This window comes from Poecilia reticulata, chromosome 3 (assembly GCF_904066995.2).
Source record: "Poecilia reticulata chromosome 3, P_reticulata-male-v2, whole genome shotgun sequence".
In the NCBI taxonomy this organism is placed as follows: domain Eukaryota; kingdom Metazoa; phylum Chordata; class Actinopteri; order Cyprinodontiformes; family Poeciliidae; genus Poecilia; species Poecilia reticulata.
The window spans coordinates 23,586,788-23,603,890 of NC_088832.1; the positions used below are offsets into that span (position 1 = coordinate 23,586,788).

Here is a 17,103-nt window from a genome sequence, read left to right on the forward strand (position 1 = left end):
GCAGATTATTTCACTTAAAACTCTTACTTTTTTGCCAATATTAAGGAATTATTTGCTTAAAACAAACTCCTCCATCTGGCTGCAAAGTTAGTTTTGTCTAATTTCAAGTCTACTAAGATATTTGAGATACTAACTGGACTAAAAATGGTAGAAATGAGTGCGTTTATAGTGTAAGGTGTTGGGTTTCTGTTTCTTTTTATTATCCTGCTGTATTTTCAAAAACAAAACTAAACTGCGACGTTTCAGACACGGTGATTATGATGTTTTGACTGGCTGCTGGCTTCTTTTGTTTTCAGAAGTAGCACTTAATGACTTGGTGGAAACACAGATAAGTATAGTTTAATAAGTTCTTGAACCAGTTAGGCACTGGTACCAGTTTGGTGAGATGAGGCCTAAAAGAGACAGCATCAACTGCCAATACAATGTATTTATTTTATCTTGTCGTAGATACTGTTTTTATCTCTTCTAACACCTTTTAGCATAAATGTGCTTTAGTTTAATGTCTGAAGCGATCTCACTCTCATCTTATGTTAGGAAACCACAGATATGGACCACTTAATATTTCAACGCCGTCAACTCTTTCAAAGGAAAATTAAATGTAAAAAATCAAGATGGACTTATTAGGGCTTATTTGTGCAAGACGTTACACAGGACCTCTGTGGTAGAAGTGACCCATAAGGTGTGTTAGTGATGTGACAAAAATAAAGACATTTATCATGACAGAAGCAAAGATTTGTTTTATTTCTTTCATTGATTCATCTATTCTCCAACTATGATGCACCAAAAGACCCGACTAAAATCCCAGTATCATTACATTGAGAAATAATGAGCTTTGAATTTAAAATATAAAACAGGCTTTAATGCAGAAAATGATCAAATGTTTCCATGTCGTCCAAATGGAGCAGATACAGAGTAACATTCACCGTCCAGCTGAGCTCCACTCAGCTCACCTTAGGGGAGACACCAAGTGAAGCAAAGATTGTGGAGCAAGTTCTGCTTTATTTTCTCCTCATTCTGCTTCCTCTCTAAGGTGTTTCATGCCTTCATCAGTTTTTCTTTGTGTGTGACTGTTGTCAGTCTTAAATGTTGTGGTTATGTCAGCATGCAGCCGTGTACGTGAGCAGATAAAACAGAAAAGACAGAGTCCTTTTGTCCATAACAGAGTGTTCCTTATGAATTTCTTGTAACATTTCTTGTCTATGAAAATCACAAGATTCATAGTTTCTTTTACGAAGGATATTTTAGTTACATTTATGATTTTCACATTGTGGCATCAGGGCTTTTTTCTATTTTTGTATTCATGCGTGTCCTTAACTTGAACTTTGTTAGAACATTAGCTCCACTTTACACTAAACTAACCTTTAGCCTCATAAAACATTTTTTTATTAGCAGATGAATATATAATCACGTCTCTAATTAGTCAAATCACAGACGGTTACTTGCCGGTTCATCTTGTTACTCCAGGCCACTGCTCCTCATCCCTTCGCCCTGGTTTCCTCTTGCTCTCTTCATGTCTCTGGTTTGGGTTTATTTTTGTGCCTTGCTCTTTGTTTTTCTTTAAATTAGATTTTTAATTAAATCTACTACAGAACTTTTTCATCTCCTGCCTGCTGCATTTGGATACAAACCACACCCATCAGGACCAGGACTGGCAAAGCAAACTAAGCAGCCACTTAGGGCCCCAAGGCCACTAGGGGGCCCCCTCAATGGAGCTTATTTTTTAGTAATAATTTCTATGTCATAATATCAAAAACACACAATTTCACCATCCATCCATCCATTTTCTGCTGCTTATCTGGGGTCGGGTCACAGGGGCAGCAGCTTCAGAAAGGAGGCCCAGACTTCCCTCTCCCCAACCACTTCTTCCAGCTCCTCCGGGGGAACCCCAAGGCATTCCCAGGCCAGCCGAGAGACATAGTCCCTCCTGCGTGTCCTGGGTCTTCCTCAGGGCCTCCTCTCGGTGGGACGTGCCCGGAACACCTCACCAGGAAGGCGTCCAGGAGGCATCCTGACCAGATGCCCGAGCCTCAACTGGCTCCTCTTGACGTGGAGGAGCAGTGGCTCTACTCTGAGTTCCTCCTGGATGACCGAGCTTCATAGAAGTTTTCTATGCAGACACCCTGCAGAGAAAACTCATTTTGGCCACTTGTATTTGTGATTAATCAATTTCACTATTGTTATTTTTTTAACAATAATATATATATTTTGTAAAGTTCGACTTAAAACCCATCTATTTTACTTGGCTTTCAACTTCAGCGGGATCTAGTTTTAAATTGTATGTTTTTGTTTTTAAACTATGAGTTATTATTTTTATGTTATTTTTTAATGTACAGCACTTTGTATCAGCTGTTTTTTTTAGGTTTTGTTGGCTCTAGTGTCCTTTATTTGAAAGTAGTTTGACAGGAAAGAGGGTTATGAGAGAGGGGGAAGACATGCGGCAAATGTCACCAGGCTGGGAATCAAACTTGCGACCACCGGCATGAGGACTAAGGCCTCAATACATGGGTTGTGATTTGCCCCTCTGCCACCACAGCACCCTATTTTGTATCAGCTGTGGTTGTTTTAAAGTGCTTTATACATAAAGTTGGTATGGTGGTATGTATAAATTATAACTTTATTGATGAAAAGAAAAAAAAATATTGCTCTTGTGGGCCCCTGGTGGCCGCAGTAGATACAGCTGGTATCATGAGCTGCTGTACAATGAGCAGAGCATCTAAGGTCCAAAGCTCCGGTCAGAAGTTAAGTAACCAAAACTATCTCAAAAAAGGATTTATCCTTCAGGAAGGGAGAAAAGAAAGGGCAAGAATAGAAAAAATCCAAGATAAAGGTTTGTTTTAATGTGCCTTGATAATGTAATGCAAAGATTTGTTAAGCTGCTAATAGAAATTAATCTTGATAGCGACCAGGATTGGTCCAGTTTAACAGCCAGACCTTTATGCTAGTGTGACCAATATGGCCCCACACTTCGTCTTTGGTACAAGGTGGAGCAAACATCTCAAATCCCTAACAGCTGAACAATCAAATTCAAAATGTTTTATTTGAACTGAGACCCCTCAACAGTGACCCAATAAAACAGTCATTTTCTTCTTAATAAAATTCAAGAGTCAGTAATTGTCCTAAAAGAAAGTCACCGATCAGAGGCCACCAGTTGGGCTCCAGGTGAAGGCGATACACCTGCAGCATGCTCACTTGCCGATCCCCAGCTGACTCTGGGAGGCTTCAGCATTGCTCCCCTGTTCGGCGTGCCACGTCTCTTTTCAGACCGATCCGGCTGAAAGAAAGAAGCAGGAAGACGCTAGCATCCCCGCACCAATACTTCGTCGAGAGATATATTCCCTGCCGATACTCTCTGATCGAGACGGAGCACTACTTACAGGCGCAGGCAGAGGTTCCCCTCTGCCCTGATCCTCTGTGCTGGGCCGTCGGTTCACCTCCCGGTGCTCTGTGCCTGGCGTGCGGATTCCGTCCACCCCTCGCTCGGCATTGTATCCGTCTCTGTTACTTACAGGATCAGTCTTCACCCCTCTCCTTCATCTAGTTCTTCTTCTAGTTGAATTTTATTGGCGGTTGGCATAAAACGTTAGGTAAGCATTACCGGCACCAACTGATAAAGAGTTTGGACCACATGACAAAAAAAACGAACAAAAAAAAACCTATATCTTATTAAACAACTTCCTCTGTCTTAAAAAATAAAATAAGGCCTCATATACTCTACTTCCTGAATCTTTTTGCAATAAATCAACATTATCAAATTTCATTTTCATGCTACTAAGGTTTCTAATTAAGTTATTTCTTTGCATCAAATAATTTCTACAACTCAAAATAACATGTTCCACTGTCTCATCTTCCCTGCAGTCACATTTCCCTGTCTGATGTTTCCCTATCAGAAATAATGACCTATTTAGTCCTGTATGTCCGATTCTAAACCATGAAATAATTATCTCTTCTCTCCTTATTCTTTCTGTTCTTCTCATTTGTCCAATAGTCGTTTGAATTTTATATAACCACCTTCCTTTCTTTTCTTCTTCTCATATCTTTTGCCACCTCTCTTGTTTTTTGTTTAATTATAGCCTTTATTTCTGTTATACTAAAACTAACAATAATATCTATACTCACCCGATTAGTACTCTCTTAAGCCATTCTGTCTGCCATTTCATTCCCCATAATCCCGTAATGTCCTGGAACCCAAACTAAATTTACTGTTAGCCCCATCATATTGATTCTGTAAAGTGTTTGTTGTATTTCAATTAATATATCTGGTCTACTATCTGATTTATTATTTTGCAAACTGAATTACGAAGAACTAGAATTTGAGCAAATAATTGATTTTAATGGTCTTACCTCTTCCACTCATTAAACTGCTAAAAGCAAAGCATGCATTTCTCCTGTATACACCGAGACTCCATCACTAATCCTTTTTCCTACTTTAATTTGAAACTGTGGCACAATAAATGCTATCCCTACCTTATTAGTTGTATTTTTTGATGCATCTGTGTATATTTATAATATATATATGATCATTTTCTGCATTAAAGCCCGTTTTATATTTAACCAAAGCTCATATTTATAATATATTTATTTATATATAGTTATAATATTCATTTAAGTATTCTTGTATTATATATCTATCCATAAGGTGATATTTATCTTTGTTGTTTTTTTCTAAAAAAGAAAAATCAACCTCAGCATCAGGAAGTATCCAAGGTGGAACTGCAGTAATGGAACTGCCTGACATATATCTAACTGATTTAAATTAATTTAATTAACTTTAGAGTTTATTATCTATCCAAAGCTCTTTAATTGTTTTTTTTTTTTTTTTACTTTTCCCAGATGTGTTTAAGCACCTCTAATGTTGGATGATCGTTTCTTTGTCCCTGTAAATTTGACCAATACTTTAAGGATAATTGATCCCTTAAGTGTTGGGTTCTGCAGGGAAGTGTTTTCTCTACATTTTCAGGGTGGCAGGCTGATGGGATCCAGCTGGTGCTCATCATCTCCAATCAGCAAGGGCCTTAAATAGGAGTGGCTTCCTGGAAGAAGATGCCAGATGGTTCCGCTTCTACAGTGGTACACTCTAGCTCTTAGTGCTGTGTTGCAAGTGTTTTACTTGTTCCTGACACCTCTTCTTTCCTCCTAGAACCAGCTCTGACCTCTCTCTGAGAGTCTGATCCACCTGGACAACCTGATCCTCGCTGTTCTGCTAGGCCTAGCCCCCTGGATTCCTCCACAACCACCACCCTGCTGCTGCCTGTCCACTGTCAGTTACCTGCTGGAACTCCTCCACCTGCAAACCCCCTCACTGCCCCAACTGCTGTACCCTCCTCTGCTCATCTGAACCCTCAAACCATAAGCCTTTACCAGGTCACACCATTATTCCTCTGTCTAACCACTCACCCATTTCTTAGTTCCTCCTCTGGCCTGGTTCCTCCCTGCTGCTGCTGGTCTACACCTCTCCATCCGTCCCCCCATTATTGTTCAATAAATCTGTTAAACTGAGTTTGGTGTCTGTAGTTGTTGCTTGCCTTCGAGTCCTGGTACCTCACATTATGACATTAAGAGGCATTTCTCCCATTTCAACCTGTAATGCTGGTGTTGAAGATGTTTTAAAATCACCGGTACATACTCTTAAAGTCTGATGCTAGATAATATTTAACTTATGGAGGTTTGAATCTGCTGCTGAATTGTAAACTATTCATCCATAATCCAGGACTGACCTAATTAACCCAGTATAAATTGTATTTTTATGATTTTCTATCAGCTCCCCACTCTGTTCCAACTAAGCACCTCATTATATTTAATACTTTCCTACACTTATCTATTATTTTCTTAATATGCACTTCCCATGTCATTCTTTCATCAAACCACATTCCAAGAAATATAAATTGTTTAACTCTTTCTAAATCTTGTCCATATAATTTTAATTTAGTTTTTTCATCAACTCTTTTTCTTGTAAAAAAAACTTTTTTTTTCTATAGAGAGTTTAAAACCCCATTTACATGATCATTTTTCTACAGCTAAAATTGCTCCCTGAAGCTTTTTAACAATAAATTCAAAATTTTTTCTCTTTTCCACATTGCTCCATCAGCAAAAAGTGAAAATCCCATTCCACCCTCTACTTTAAACATATTAACTACCACTGAAAACAATAACGGACTTACTATACTAACCTGTGGTGTCCCATTTCTATATTCATACTCAGAATAATCCTTCCCTATCCTCACTTGTATTTGTCTTCCTTCTAGAACATTTTTGAGCCATCTGAACACATGACCATTTATACCCATTCTTCTCATTTAAATTAATAACCCTTCCCTTCACATCATATCATATGCTCGCTCAATATCAAAAAATATTGCCACAACACTCTTCATTCACTTGAGCCTTTCTAATTTCATGCTCTAAACATAAAACTGGATCCATTGTACTTCTCCCTCTCCTGAAACCACTCTGATAAGACGATATAAGTCCCTTCTTTTCCATATAATATATTAATCTTTCATTTATCATTCTCTCCATTATCTTACATAAGTTGGATGTTAACGCTATCGGAAGATAATTTTCTGGTTTTGATTCATCTTTCCCTGGTTTTCGGATTGGAATAATCACTGCTTCCTTCCAACTTTTTAGCAGCTTCCCATCCTCCCATATCCTGCTATACATTTCTAATAAAATATTTTTAGAAGACTCACTTAAATTACTAACCATAACATAATAAATTTGATCTTTTCCTGGAGCTGATAACTTAATTTTTTTAAGTTCCCTATTTAGTTCATTTATTGTAAAAGACATATTTAATGGATCATTTGTATCTTCCATTTGCTGCAATACATTTATGTTCTCCAATATTGTCTTTTGCCTTCCTTTTTTTCCTCCTTCACTAATATTTTCAGAACTATGAATTTTAACAAAAGTATTTACTAACATTTTTGCCTTTTCTCTGTCAGTAACTGCTGTTATTTCTCAATTTAGTATTGGATTTCCACTCACTCTCTTAATCCCATTCATCCTTTTAATTGTTGCCCAGATCTTACGAATATCTGTCTCTTTCCCTATTGAATTACAAAAACTCCTCCAATAATCACTTTTTAATAACCCTTCTTGCATTTGCTTGCAATTTCTTGTATTCATTCAGATTCTGAAAATTATGATTTCTTTTTAATAATTTGAAGGCTTTATTTCATTTCTTTATAACTTTAGTACATACTGATGTCCACCATGGTACCAACCTTCTGTCACTTCCCCCTCTTTCCTTCTTTATAGTCTGATTAGCTGCTTCAAATATAGCATTACATATAGAAGAATTTAAATCATCAATACTACTGTTCATATCTACTTTTAGCATTTTTATTTCACTAATTTTCCTAAATTTTCCCCAGTCTGCGGACTTAAAAGACCACTTCTTTATCCCTTTTATACAATACCTCTCTACATTTAACTTTATTTCAGTCCTAATAGGATACTGATCACTTCCTATAGTTGTTTTATTGTAAACTTGCTATAAACAAACACCTGCTAAAGAATTTGAGACTAATGTTAACTTGATCTGATCTGTACAATTAATTACATATGCAATGAACAACAGAATCTTTTCAACTGTTAACCCAGTTTCAATTCCACTCTGCTTCTGATCTGTTGTTGGATTCGGCTGAACCTTCCTTGTAACTTCTTTAGGTTTTACTCTTTTAACAGCTTCAGCATAACTGATATTATTAGTGACGTTGACTTGTTCGATTTCCATTGCTTTCCTTCTGACTTCATATCCTCCATAAGTCACCCTATGTTGCCCTCCACAATTACAGCAATTATCCTTCCCATTTTTACTTTCATCATAATTATGCTCTCCGCTGCACTTTAATAGCCAAAATAATTGCTGTAAATGGTGCATATTGTATTTCTATAGTCAGAGTAATGATGTCAGTAAATACCTGTCAGAATATTGCCACTGATGCATGATGTCCACTTTAGTGGACAGGTGATTTTTGGTAATTTTTCTAAATACAAAGTTGTTATTTGGAAACTACATCAGTAGTATTAGTCTTTTCTTCATGTCATAATATATTTTTTTACCTGCAAGAGTTTCTACAGTAGAAGGAGGGACTGGATATTCCTGAGTGGGTTGGCATGTTTTTTCATCTGTCTGCAATATTGGATTTAACTAAATTTTCTTACACTTTCAGTGGATGGCCAATAGATGGCAGTGTATTATTTGATGCACTAATAACCACATTAGTGGTCTGTGCGCAAAATAAAAACCCATATAAACACAAGAAACTGGCTTTTGGATAGCTGTCCACTGCCTGCTATGCATGAAATGGATTCTATATTTAATGCATGGTCTGAGGTGCTAACAGGATGGTGTTTGTCAGTCATGAAAGATATTTGGAGATGTGCATTTACAAAAAAACCCCTCTTGACACCACTGGGGACAAATTTGTAAGAAAATGAATGGATTGCTAGAATAGAGACTAGCATGGAGGCTAGATCTCCCACACTTTGAAAACTTCTGGGCTTCACTGAAGATCAAGTTTTGTATTTTGTCGTTTATTATGTAATAATTGATTGGAACATGTTATGCTTATTTCAAGGCTGAGAGAGAGGAATATTTGTTTTTGTTTAACATTTTAAATGTTGTGGCACAGTTTGAGCCTTTTGCTAACAAAATATGTCACTTTGACCCTAAGTGCTGCTGTTCAGCCTCTTGTATTCACAAATACATCAAAGCAATCAAGAAAAACTGTAAAGCAAAGGATCACTTGCTAACAACTTTGCAGCAAAATATAGGAGCTGCTTGTTTTGAGTCAATTCTTTAATGTTAATGAAAAAGTTCTTGTTTCATTGGTTGGTTACTTAAGTTACAGGCACGTGCAAAGGGAATTGGGGGTGCTTCAGCACCTACCCCTTTTGCTCCTTGTCCACAAGTGCCCTTTTGGTCAATGTTTTATTTTATTTGTTTTCCTTGGGTATTATTATTTTTCTAAGCCCTCTTCTGACACATAATAACATGTACTAAAATTATTTAGTTTTTTGTTGGGTTTTTTTGTACAACGTAATAAGCCCTCCGGTCACCTTGTTACCTTTGACCTTTTTCCCATGACGCACGACGCAATTGCCTCTCGCGCAGTGAGATAAAGCGGCTAACTGGAGCTCAATGTAGCGAACGTTCCAGATTACAGAACAGTTTTTGGTGAATTAAAAAAAGTTTATGGTGAAGAAAGTGGAGTAGACTTGCTACTTGTCAGATGATGGAAAACGTTGAAGTATTGTTTCTGCTTCAGCACGGAGTCGCGGTTTATGCAGAGAGGTAATGAAATACAACAGACACTGACAGGCCTCTGCGTCTGCCTTTCTCTGAAGAACTACTGAGCGGGAGGAGACAGCCAGGTGAGGAAAAACTGTTCTTATCTATCGATTCAGTGTTTTTATCATACAGACATTAGACTGTGTGTTACGACTTTGCTAGCAACGCAAGATAACTAAAAAACGTCTTCCCTGTATTGTTAATGATAGTCATTCTTCAGTTCAGTATTGCTTATGCAATAAGGGCACATCGCCCGTATAAAACCTATCATCTCCATAATGGATATATGTCCTGTCTTCTAATTTCCTTTGCTGCATAATGTACATTGTATTTATTCTAGCGTTAGGTAAATGTATCTTGAAGAAGAATAACACTTAAATAGACCAACAAGGATATTTATTTAGAATTAAAAATAACTCACCCTGAACTACATGATAGATATAATGTATGTAATTAAAGTGTCATTAATGAAGGGGAAAAAACTCAATCCAGACTTTAAGTTTAGGGTCTGGTTCGCAGAGAATTAAGTTAAATTGTTTGGTAACACTTTATTAGAAGGGGGGTGAATAAGACTGACATGACACTGTCATAAACACCTATCATGAACATGAAGAAGCCTTCATGAATATTTACGACTTTTGTCATAAAGCGTCATCGGTAAATTATGACACTTTTAATACAAAGTTGACATTATTCCAAATGTCTTTGTTATGACAACATGTCATTAACCAAGAAATCATTACTGATATAAATTTGTTATAAAAGTATTAGTGATTGCACTTTAAAAAATAGGTAACTTTATGTTATTAAAGGTAAAGTTTAAACAGTTCATGACAAGTGTAATATGTTTATGAAAGTGTCATGTCAGTCTTATTCACCCCCCTTCAAATAAAGTGTTACCAATTCTTCCCCCAATTATTCAATGGAAAAAAAACTAACCTCAGTTAAGTAAAATAAAATTGTAATCAAAACTTTTGGAATTGTAATGGTTTCTTTTTTAAAAAAAACAAAACATTTTGTTTAAAAAACTTTCTTTTTACATGAAATAACTCATTTTTGTCTTGTGAACTTAAAAAGTTATTTGCCAAACAAACATTTATTTGCACACATCAGAAATCTTTTGTTGTGATTTTAGGCCCTGCCCACGACGTCATGTGAGAATCACAAGTAAAACTTTGAGTCACAAACAAAAACTTAGAATAGCCAGAAAAGATTTTTGACATGCACAAATAAGTTTGTTTTGCAAATAATTTTTTCACTTCATGAGACAAAAATGTGTGATTTTTATTAAAAAAAAGTTTTTTAAGCAAAACGCAGTAGGCTTTTCTCATGGTGACATGCATTAACAATTACATTTTTGCTTTTATTTTTTTCATTTTTCTGCAGTTCCACATTAAAGTTTAATGCAGCTCTGCTTTCCTGAATGGACCATCTTCATCTCCACTGCAAGTGTAGCAAACAGGCAGCTCTGTTTTATAGATTACAGTACACTAAACAATTGCATTGTGCCCTTGTTTATATTTTTAATAAAATATCTTACATATGCATAGTTGTATGCTCTATATAGAGATTTTCCTTAGCTTTGGTTGTCTATCTCACAATTTTGTAATTTATCATTGTTTATTAAACTCTGAAAGCTGAGTGGCTTTGTTAATATTCTCCTAGAATGCGGTTAGATGTGCCCATTTTTTTGTTGTTGAGCACCTGCCCTTTTAGTAGTCTCTACACGGCCCTGCTCGCACACATACTAAATCCTTTCAGCTACTTTTGTAACTTTCAAATTGCTAGTATTATATCCTGTGATTGATGTTTACTTAATAAATTAACCAGTGTTACTGAACTCCCCTTACCCTTTCCAGTTCCTTCCTCTTTTATATCTTTTTTTACAATAATATATATATATATATATATATATATATATATATATGAAAGTGTGCAATACCACCACCATCTGGTCTGGAGTGTGAACTGGAGCTAAATCCGTTGACTTATAGATCTTGCGTCATAAATCTAAAAATGGATTGGGTACTTTGTTAAACAACATTACATCAGGATTATAATTTTTTTATTCTTTGCAATTGTAACAAAAATAGTAAAAGCTTATCAAGGCACCTAAAAGGCATACTTTTAGGTGCCTAAAGTATGCCATCCATCCATCCATCCATTTTCTGCCACTTATCCGGGGTCGGGTCACGGGGGCAGCAGCTTCAGAAGGGAGGCCCAGACTTCCCTCTCCCCAGCCACTTCTTCCAGCTCCTCCGGAGCGTATGTTTTCTATGCTCCTTCACCCTGACGTACCTTCCTTGGGGGTTGGCACCGATTTATGTTTTCGCATCCACCTGAATACTGTGTAGTTGTGCCCCTGTCTGTATGTGTTCTTTGTTCCTGACAACATGCATCTTAAAGTCAATGGTGAAAACAGTTTGTTTATGCTCAACACTTTTACACAATGTAATATGTAAAAACCTTTGTTCCTGTTACCTAGCAACACACCAGACATTTACCAAACAATAGACCTTCAACCGTTGTGTACTTAATTACTCAAATTAATGGGAGGGTCTAACAATTAACAATGTAATCTACACAATTCCAAATATAAAAATTAATTATACATTTTGGTTCTAAACTAACTTATATATATTCTAACTACCCAAAGAAGAAAACTAAATGGTACAAAATACAATCCACAAAAATTTAGCAGAAGTGGCCACATTTTTTATTTATATTTAAATGTTTACATTACACATATTCATTCCAAAATGAAAACGGGCATCAAGGATAAAAGCAGCAGGGGCTCATGCCCCCTCAGGCTCCCCTCTGCACGTGCCTACTCTTGTCTGTACAGAATTGTTCTACTGTGGCAGCGCAGCCATGGATGGCATGTTAAAGAAGTGTTTTTTCATTGTGCGCATTTGTATAATTTCCATATGTAAACAGTAACATGCCAGGTATTTACATTTGTAAATATGATTATGATTAAGTCAGAGCCTCACCAGCCATGAACCTCACCCCACGTCAGGCACATGCAGAGGGGGGCTGGGGTGCTTGAGCACCTGCCCTTTTTGCTCCTTGCCCAAAGTGCCCTTTTGGTCAATTTTTATTTTTATTTTATTTTTTTTGTTTTATTATTTTCTAAGCCCTCTTCTGACACATAACATGTACTAAAATTATTTTTATTATTCTTTGTACAACATAATAAGCCCTCCGGTCACCTTGTTACCTTCGACCTTTTGCCGGTGACGCATGACGCAGTTGCCTCTCGCGCAGTGAGATAAGGTGGCTAACTGGAGCTCAACATAGCGAACGTTCCAGATTACAGAACAGTTTTTGGTGAATTAAAAAAAAACGTTTTTGGTGAATAAAGTGGAGTAGACTTGCTACTTCTCAGATGACAGAAAACGTTGAAGCATCGTTTCTGCTTCAGCACGGAGTCGCAATTTAAGACACTGACAGGCCTCTGCGTCTGCCTTTCTCTGAAGAACTACTGAGCGGGAGGACAGCCAGGTGAGGAAAAACTGTTGTTATCTACCGATTCAGTATTTTTATCATACAGACATTAGGCTGTTGTTGGAGTGCTATTAGCTAGCTGCTAGCTAACAACTTTGCTAGCAAAGCAAGATAACTAAAAAGCTTCTTCCCTGTATTTTTAATGATATCAGTTATTCTTCAGTATCGCTTATGCAATAAGGGGACATCGCCTGTCCAAAACCGATCATCTCCATAATGAATATATGTCCAATCTTCTAATTTCCTTTGCTACATAATGTACATTTCATTTATTACAGCATTAGGTAAATGTATCTTTAAGGCTTAAATAATAGTCCAACAAGGATATTCATTTAGAATTAAAAATAACTCACCCTGAATTACCATGATAGATATAATGAATGTAGTAAAAGTGTGTCATTAATGAAGGGGAAAAAACTCAAACCAGACTTTAAGTTTAGTGTCTGGTTCACAGAGTATGAAGTTAAAATTGTTTCCCAATTATTCAATGAAAAAAAAACAACTAACCAAGTAAAACTAACTAAGTAAAATAAAATTGTAATCAAAACTTTTGGAATTGTAATGATTTCTTGTTTAAAAAACATTGTTTTGTTTAAAAAACTTTTTTAAATTAAATAACTTATTTTTGTCTTGTGAACTTAAAAAGTTATTTGCCAAATATAAACTTTTATATGCACACATCAGAAATCTTTTGTTGTGATTTTAGGCCCTGCTCAAGACGTCATGTGCGAATCACAAGCAAAACTTTGACTCCAACAAAAACTTAGAATATTAAGAAAAGATTTCTGACATGCAAAATAAGTTTGCTTCGCAAAAAAAATACACTTCATGAGACGAATGTGATTTAAATGTTTAAAAAAGTTTTTTTTAAGCAAAACTCAGTAGGCCTTTCTCATGGTGACATGCGTTAACAATTCAAGTTTTGCTAATATTTTTTTCTTTTTTCTGCAGTTCCAGGTTAAAGTTTGATGCAGCTCTGATTTCCTGAACAAATAACAAAGTAGACCTGAAAAAAATATTACTAATAAAATATCTTACATATAGGTACAGTGTTATGCTCTATATAGAGATGTTTGTGTATATGTCACATTTTTGTAATTTATCATTGTTTATTAAACTCTGAAAGCTGAGAGGCTTTAATATTCTGTCCTAGAATGCGGTTAGATGTGCCCTTTTTTTTTAGCACCTGACCCTTTAGTGGTCTCTGCACGGGCCTGCCGCACGTCACTGCTGCGAAGTATGAAGAATAAAACGAACAACAAAAATCACTACTCTTGAAAAAGTTTGTATCATTTAATAACAGCATTAATATTCTTGGTTCATTAGAAATAAGTAAAACTTGTTAATTAATACCATTATTTGGATAATTATTTAATAAGGCCATCATATTTGATGATGCAAACCTTCTTTTCTGTTTAAATTTATGTAAACGTTATCATTGAAAACATAATAACGTATTAATGACATATTTTAGCAAAACTAACACATAACATTTATCAGATGTTACTATAAAATTAACAGATAACTACTGCCATGTTAATTTTTTAAAAACCAAATTGTAATTTCTGAAATGTTTTACACAATAAACATGTAATTCAAATTTTAACTTCAACAGTGAAAGTAAATAAATATCTTAGCACTTCCTCCCTTATTTTACAAGCCATTTTTATGTTAATGTTTTTAAGATAATCCCTTTTTATAGCTTTATGTTTCCTTATAGAAAGAAAAGTATATATATTATAAATCCACAATGAAACTTTAACTGCAAAAGACAAACATTTTCAATAATTTTCATGTTGAATTTGGGGCAACTAGAAGATACCATTAATTAGTTTTACCTGTTTTTAAATGTTTCCTTAAAACTTCTGTCATTCCAAACTCTGACTTTTAAAATGTTTTTAATTTTTAAACTTATTTCTTTGTATCTTTATTAAAAATGTGATGTTTTTTCTATTATTTTTACATTAAGATTTTATTATTTGTCAATAGTTGCATTATGTGACTTCTGTTTCATTATTTTTGTGCACAACTCTTTGGTTGTGTTGGCGTTTAAAGTTCTCTAGAACTAAATCAGGAATAGTAACTCCAGAGCTGCAAAGTTTAGATGCTGCATATTCATTTCTGATGTAAAATAAAGACAAAAACTGAATAAATAAATTACTTCTGTTTCTCCTCTTCATGTGATTTAAAACTCATGTTTTTAGACTCAGTTCAGGGAAAATATCAACTGAACAAACTGAACCATGAATGTAAAGACAATCAGTCAGGAAATGTTTCTTTTTCATGCATTTATTAATTTATTTTTCATTTCTTAGGTGAAGAGAAAGCTCCATTAGGGAGGTGAAGATCAGGTGAGAAAAAAACAAAACTTCATTTATTCTAATTCTACAGACATGTGGATCAAACTGATGAAGATGCAATTATAAAATTATATGTGAGGAAATTTTATGAGAATTTTATTCCACAATAGTTTATTTTCCACGCCTAATTGTTCTTTTAATCCAGTCCTTGTATTTACACACATCCATGATTGTAGCTGGACTCTGATATGCTAATTCTCCACTAAGAGCAATCACACCATAAATCTTGCCATTGTATATCGCTGCTCCACCAGTGTCGGCCTGTAGAAAAATTTATATCAATATAGTTATGTTGTAAAACAGAAAAGTCTTCTAATTGCTGTAGAGCGATATTGGGAAAAAACAAACTTACATAGCATATATCCTTGTTCGGTGCTTCAGCACGGAATACATGCCCATATGGCACTATGAAGAGGGAAACGGCAACAACATTCATGTCGACACACTGAAGATTTGCTGGAATAGGAGGAATAATAGGCACTGTAGAGAAACAAGAGAATCATAAACATGTTCTTCACTCAAACTTCTCTTTAGAGACAGAAACAAAGATTTTATTCTCATAACTTCAATATTTCTCTCACATCGCTGATTATTGGGGCCAGCTGTTGTTTCTCCCTCTCCTGCCAGATGAACAGTATCGCCTCTAAAAAACAATAAGAAGAAAATGTAAAAATACAAGATAACAAAGAAAATTAACTGCAAAGAACAATGAAAGAACAGAAAATAAATCCATGAAGGACTTTATCCACTGACACAGGAGTGTCCACCTCCAGTCCTCAGTGACATGTGTCTCTAGTCCAACACACCTGAGCTAAATGGGTTCTGGTTCTGCTGGTGGCCTGATTACCTGACTCAGGTGTGCTGAAGCAGAGGCAGCAGGATTGGAGGAGCAGGATAGAAAACCTGAAGTTATGTTATGATCAGAGAAAGATTTACACTTTAAGACGATATCTGCAGTCTGATAGCCGAGCAAGAGGGACACCTGATACTGGTGTATGAAGCTTCACCAACGCAATGTCATGGTCTCTGCGACTGCGAGTATAAATCACAGGTCTGTCTCGGATTACTTGACTCTGCTGCCTAGCAGTCTGTGGATGAACTTCTAACATTGCTTCATTAATCCTGCAGAAAAAGTTAGATCATAATTAAAAGACAGAAAACCTGATCATCTGCAGATAAAATTGTCTTCATGTCTCTTTCCTACCATCCTGGCTTCCAGCAGTGAGCTGCAGTCAGGATCCACTCAGGGTCGATCAGAGATCCTCCACAGCGGATCCTTTCATTACTAGACCTGCTGCTCTCCAGCCGAACATGAAAAAGACGCTCTGTGTTTTCACAGTTTCGACCTCCAATGATTCTCTTCTGCAGAGAAACACCTGAGTTTACTGAAACACCTGAAGAAGAAAAAGGAGGACTTTACTCAGAAATCAGGTGCAAAAATGGCTGCAGGAACAGAAAGAGGATAAACAGTTAAAGATTAAAAAGCATCACAGTTTATATGCAAAGAAGTTTCATTCTGAAACAGAATCAGAGGGAAGTCTGAGAGTCACCGAGAGCAGCAGCCTCTCTGGAACCAGTGGAAATGTCTCCAGTGTTTCCGACTCACCCAGCCCCAGCAGCAGAACCTTCAGCAAGTACATTGCTGGTCCGTCCAGCTTGCTGTGAATGTCTGCAGTCCTGCAGCAGCTTTTAAACTCTGTTCACAACTTCCTGCTGGAAAGAAAGCCACCAATCACAAGACAGACACTGATCTGTCCAATCACAGGTCAGACACTGATCTGTGCTGTCATCAACATATAGAGGATCTTTAACATCTCGTCGTTCTCAAACACTTGAAAAAAGTTCTTGTTCCATTGACAGATTTCACTAATAAAACATTTCCCCCTCTCATAACTTAAATCAGCAAATGAAATAACTTTTTCATCAATATTAAGGATT

At 36.1% G+C, this 17,103-nt stretch overlaps 1 protein-coding gene and 2 long non-coding RNA genes across 4 annotated transcripts; 1 reads left to right on the plus strand and 2 right to left on the minus strand.

Moving 5' to 3' along the window:
- Positions 1–710: 710 nt before the first annotated feature.
- LOC145551124 (uncharacterized) lies at positions 711–3,592 on the minus strand. 2 transcript variants are annotated; one of them, XR_014086942.1, is made up of 3 exons: positions 3,375–3,592; positions 3,132–3,271; positions 711–2,120 (listed from the first exon to the last, which is right to left on the minus strand). It is a non-coding gene; the product is annotated as an uncharacterized LOC145551124 (long non-coding RNA). The 2 variants fall into 2 exon arrangements; XR_014086941.1 differs by lacking the exon at positions 711–2,120 and having other exon boundaries at positions 3,019–3,271; positions 3,375–3,585.
- Positions 3,593–3,603: 11 nt separating this feature from the next.
- Positions 3,604–5,496, plus strand: LOC145551125 (uncharacterized). Its single transcript, XR_014086943.1, has 2 exons — positions 3,604–5,067; positions 5,138–5,496. It is a non-coding gene; the product is annotated as an uncharacterized LOC145551125 (long non-coding RNA).
- A 9,580-nt stretch (positions 5,497–15,076) lies between these two features.
- On the minus strand, positions 15,077–16,873 carry LOC103462788 (kallikrein-14-like). Its single transcript, XM_008405783.2, has 6 exons — positions 16,772–16,873; positions 16,370–16,559; positions 16,102–16,287; positions 15,747–15,808; positions 15,518–15,645; positions 15,077–15,426 (listed from the first exon to the last, which is right to left on the minus strand). Exons 1-6 carry the CDS (start codon positions 16,803–16,805, stop codon positions 15,277–15,279), a joined length of 750 nt encoding a protein of 249 aa, XP_008404005.1. The 5' UTR covers positions 16,806–16,873; the 3' UTR covers positions 15,077–15,276.
- Between the last annotated feature and the right edge of the window lie 230 nt (positions 16,874–17,103).

What these genes read in the sequence shown, in the direction of transcription:
- LOC103462788 (XM_008405783.2), bottom strand. Translation starts at nt 16,805, where the DNA reads ATGTACTTGCTGAAGGTTCTGCTGCTGGGGCTGG. An exon ending in GGTTCTGCTGCTGGGGCTGG is followed by an intron (nt 16,560 to 16,771) that starts GTGAGTCGGAAA and finishes TTTCTTCTTCAG; the next exon opens with GTGTTTCAGTAAACTCAGGT. An exon ending in TGCAGATATCGTCTTAAAGT is followed by an intron (nt 15,809 to 16,101) that starts GTAAATCTTTCT and finishes ATTGTTTTTTAG; the next exon opens with AGGCGATACTGTTCATCTGG.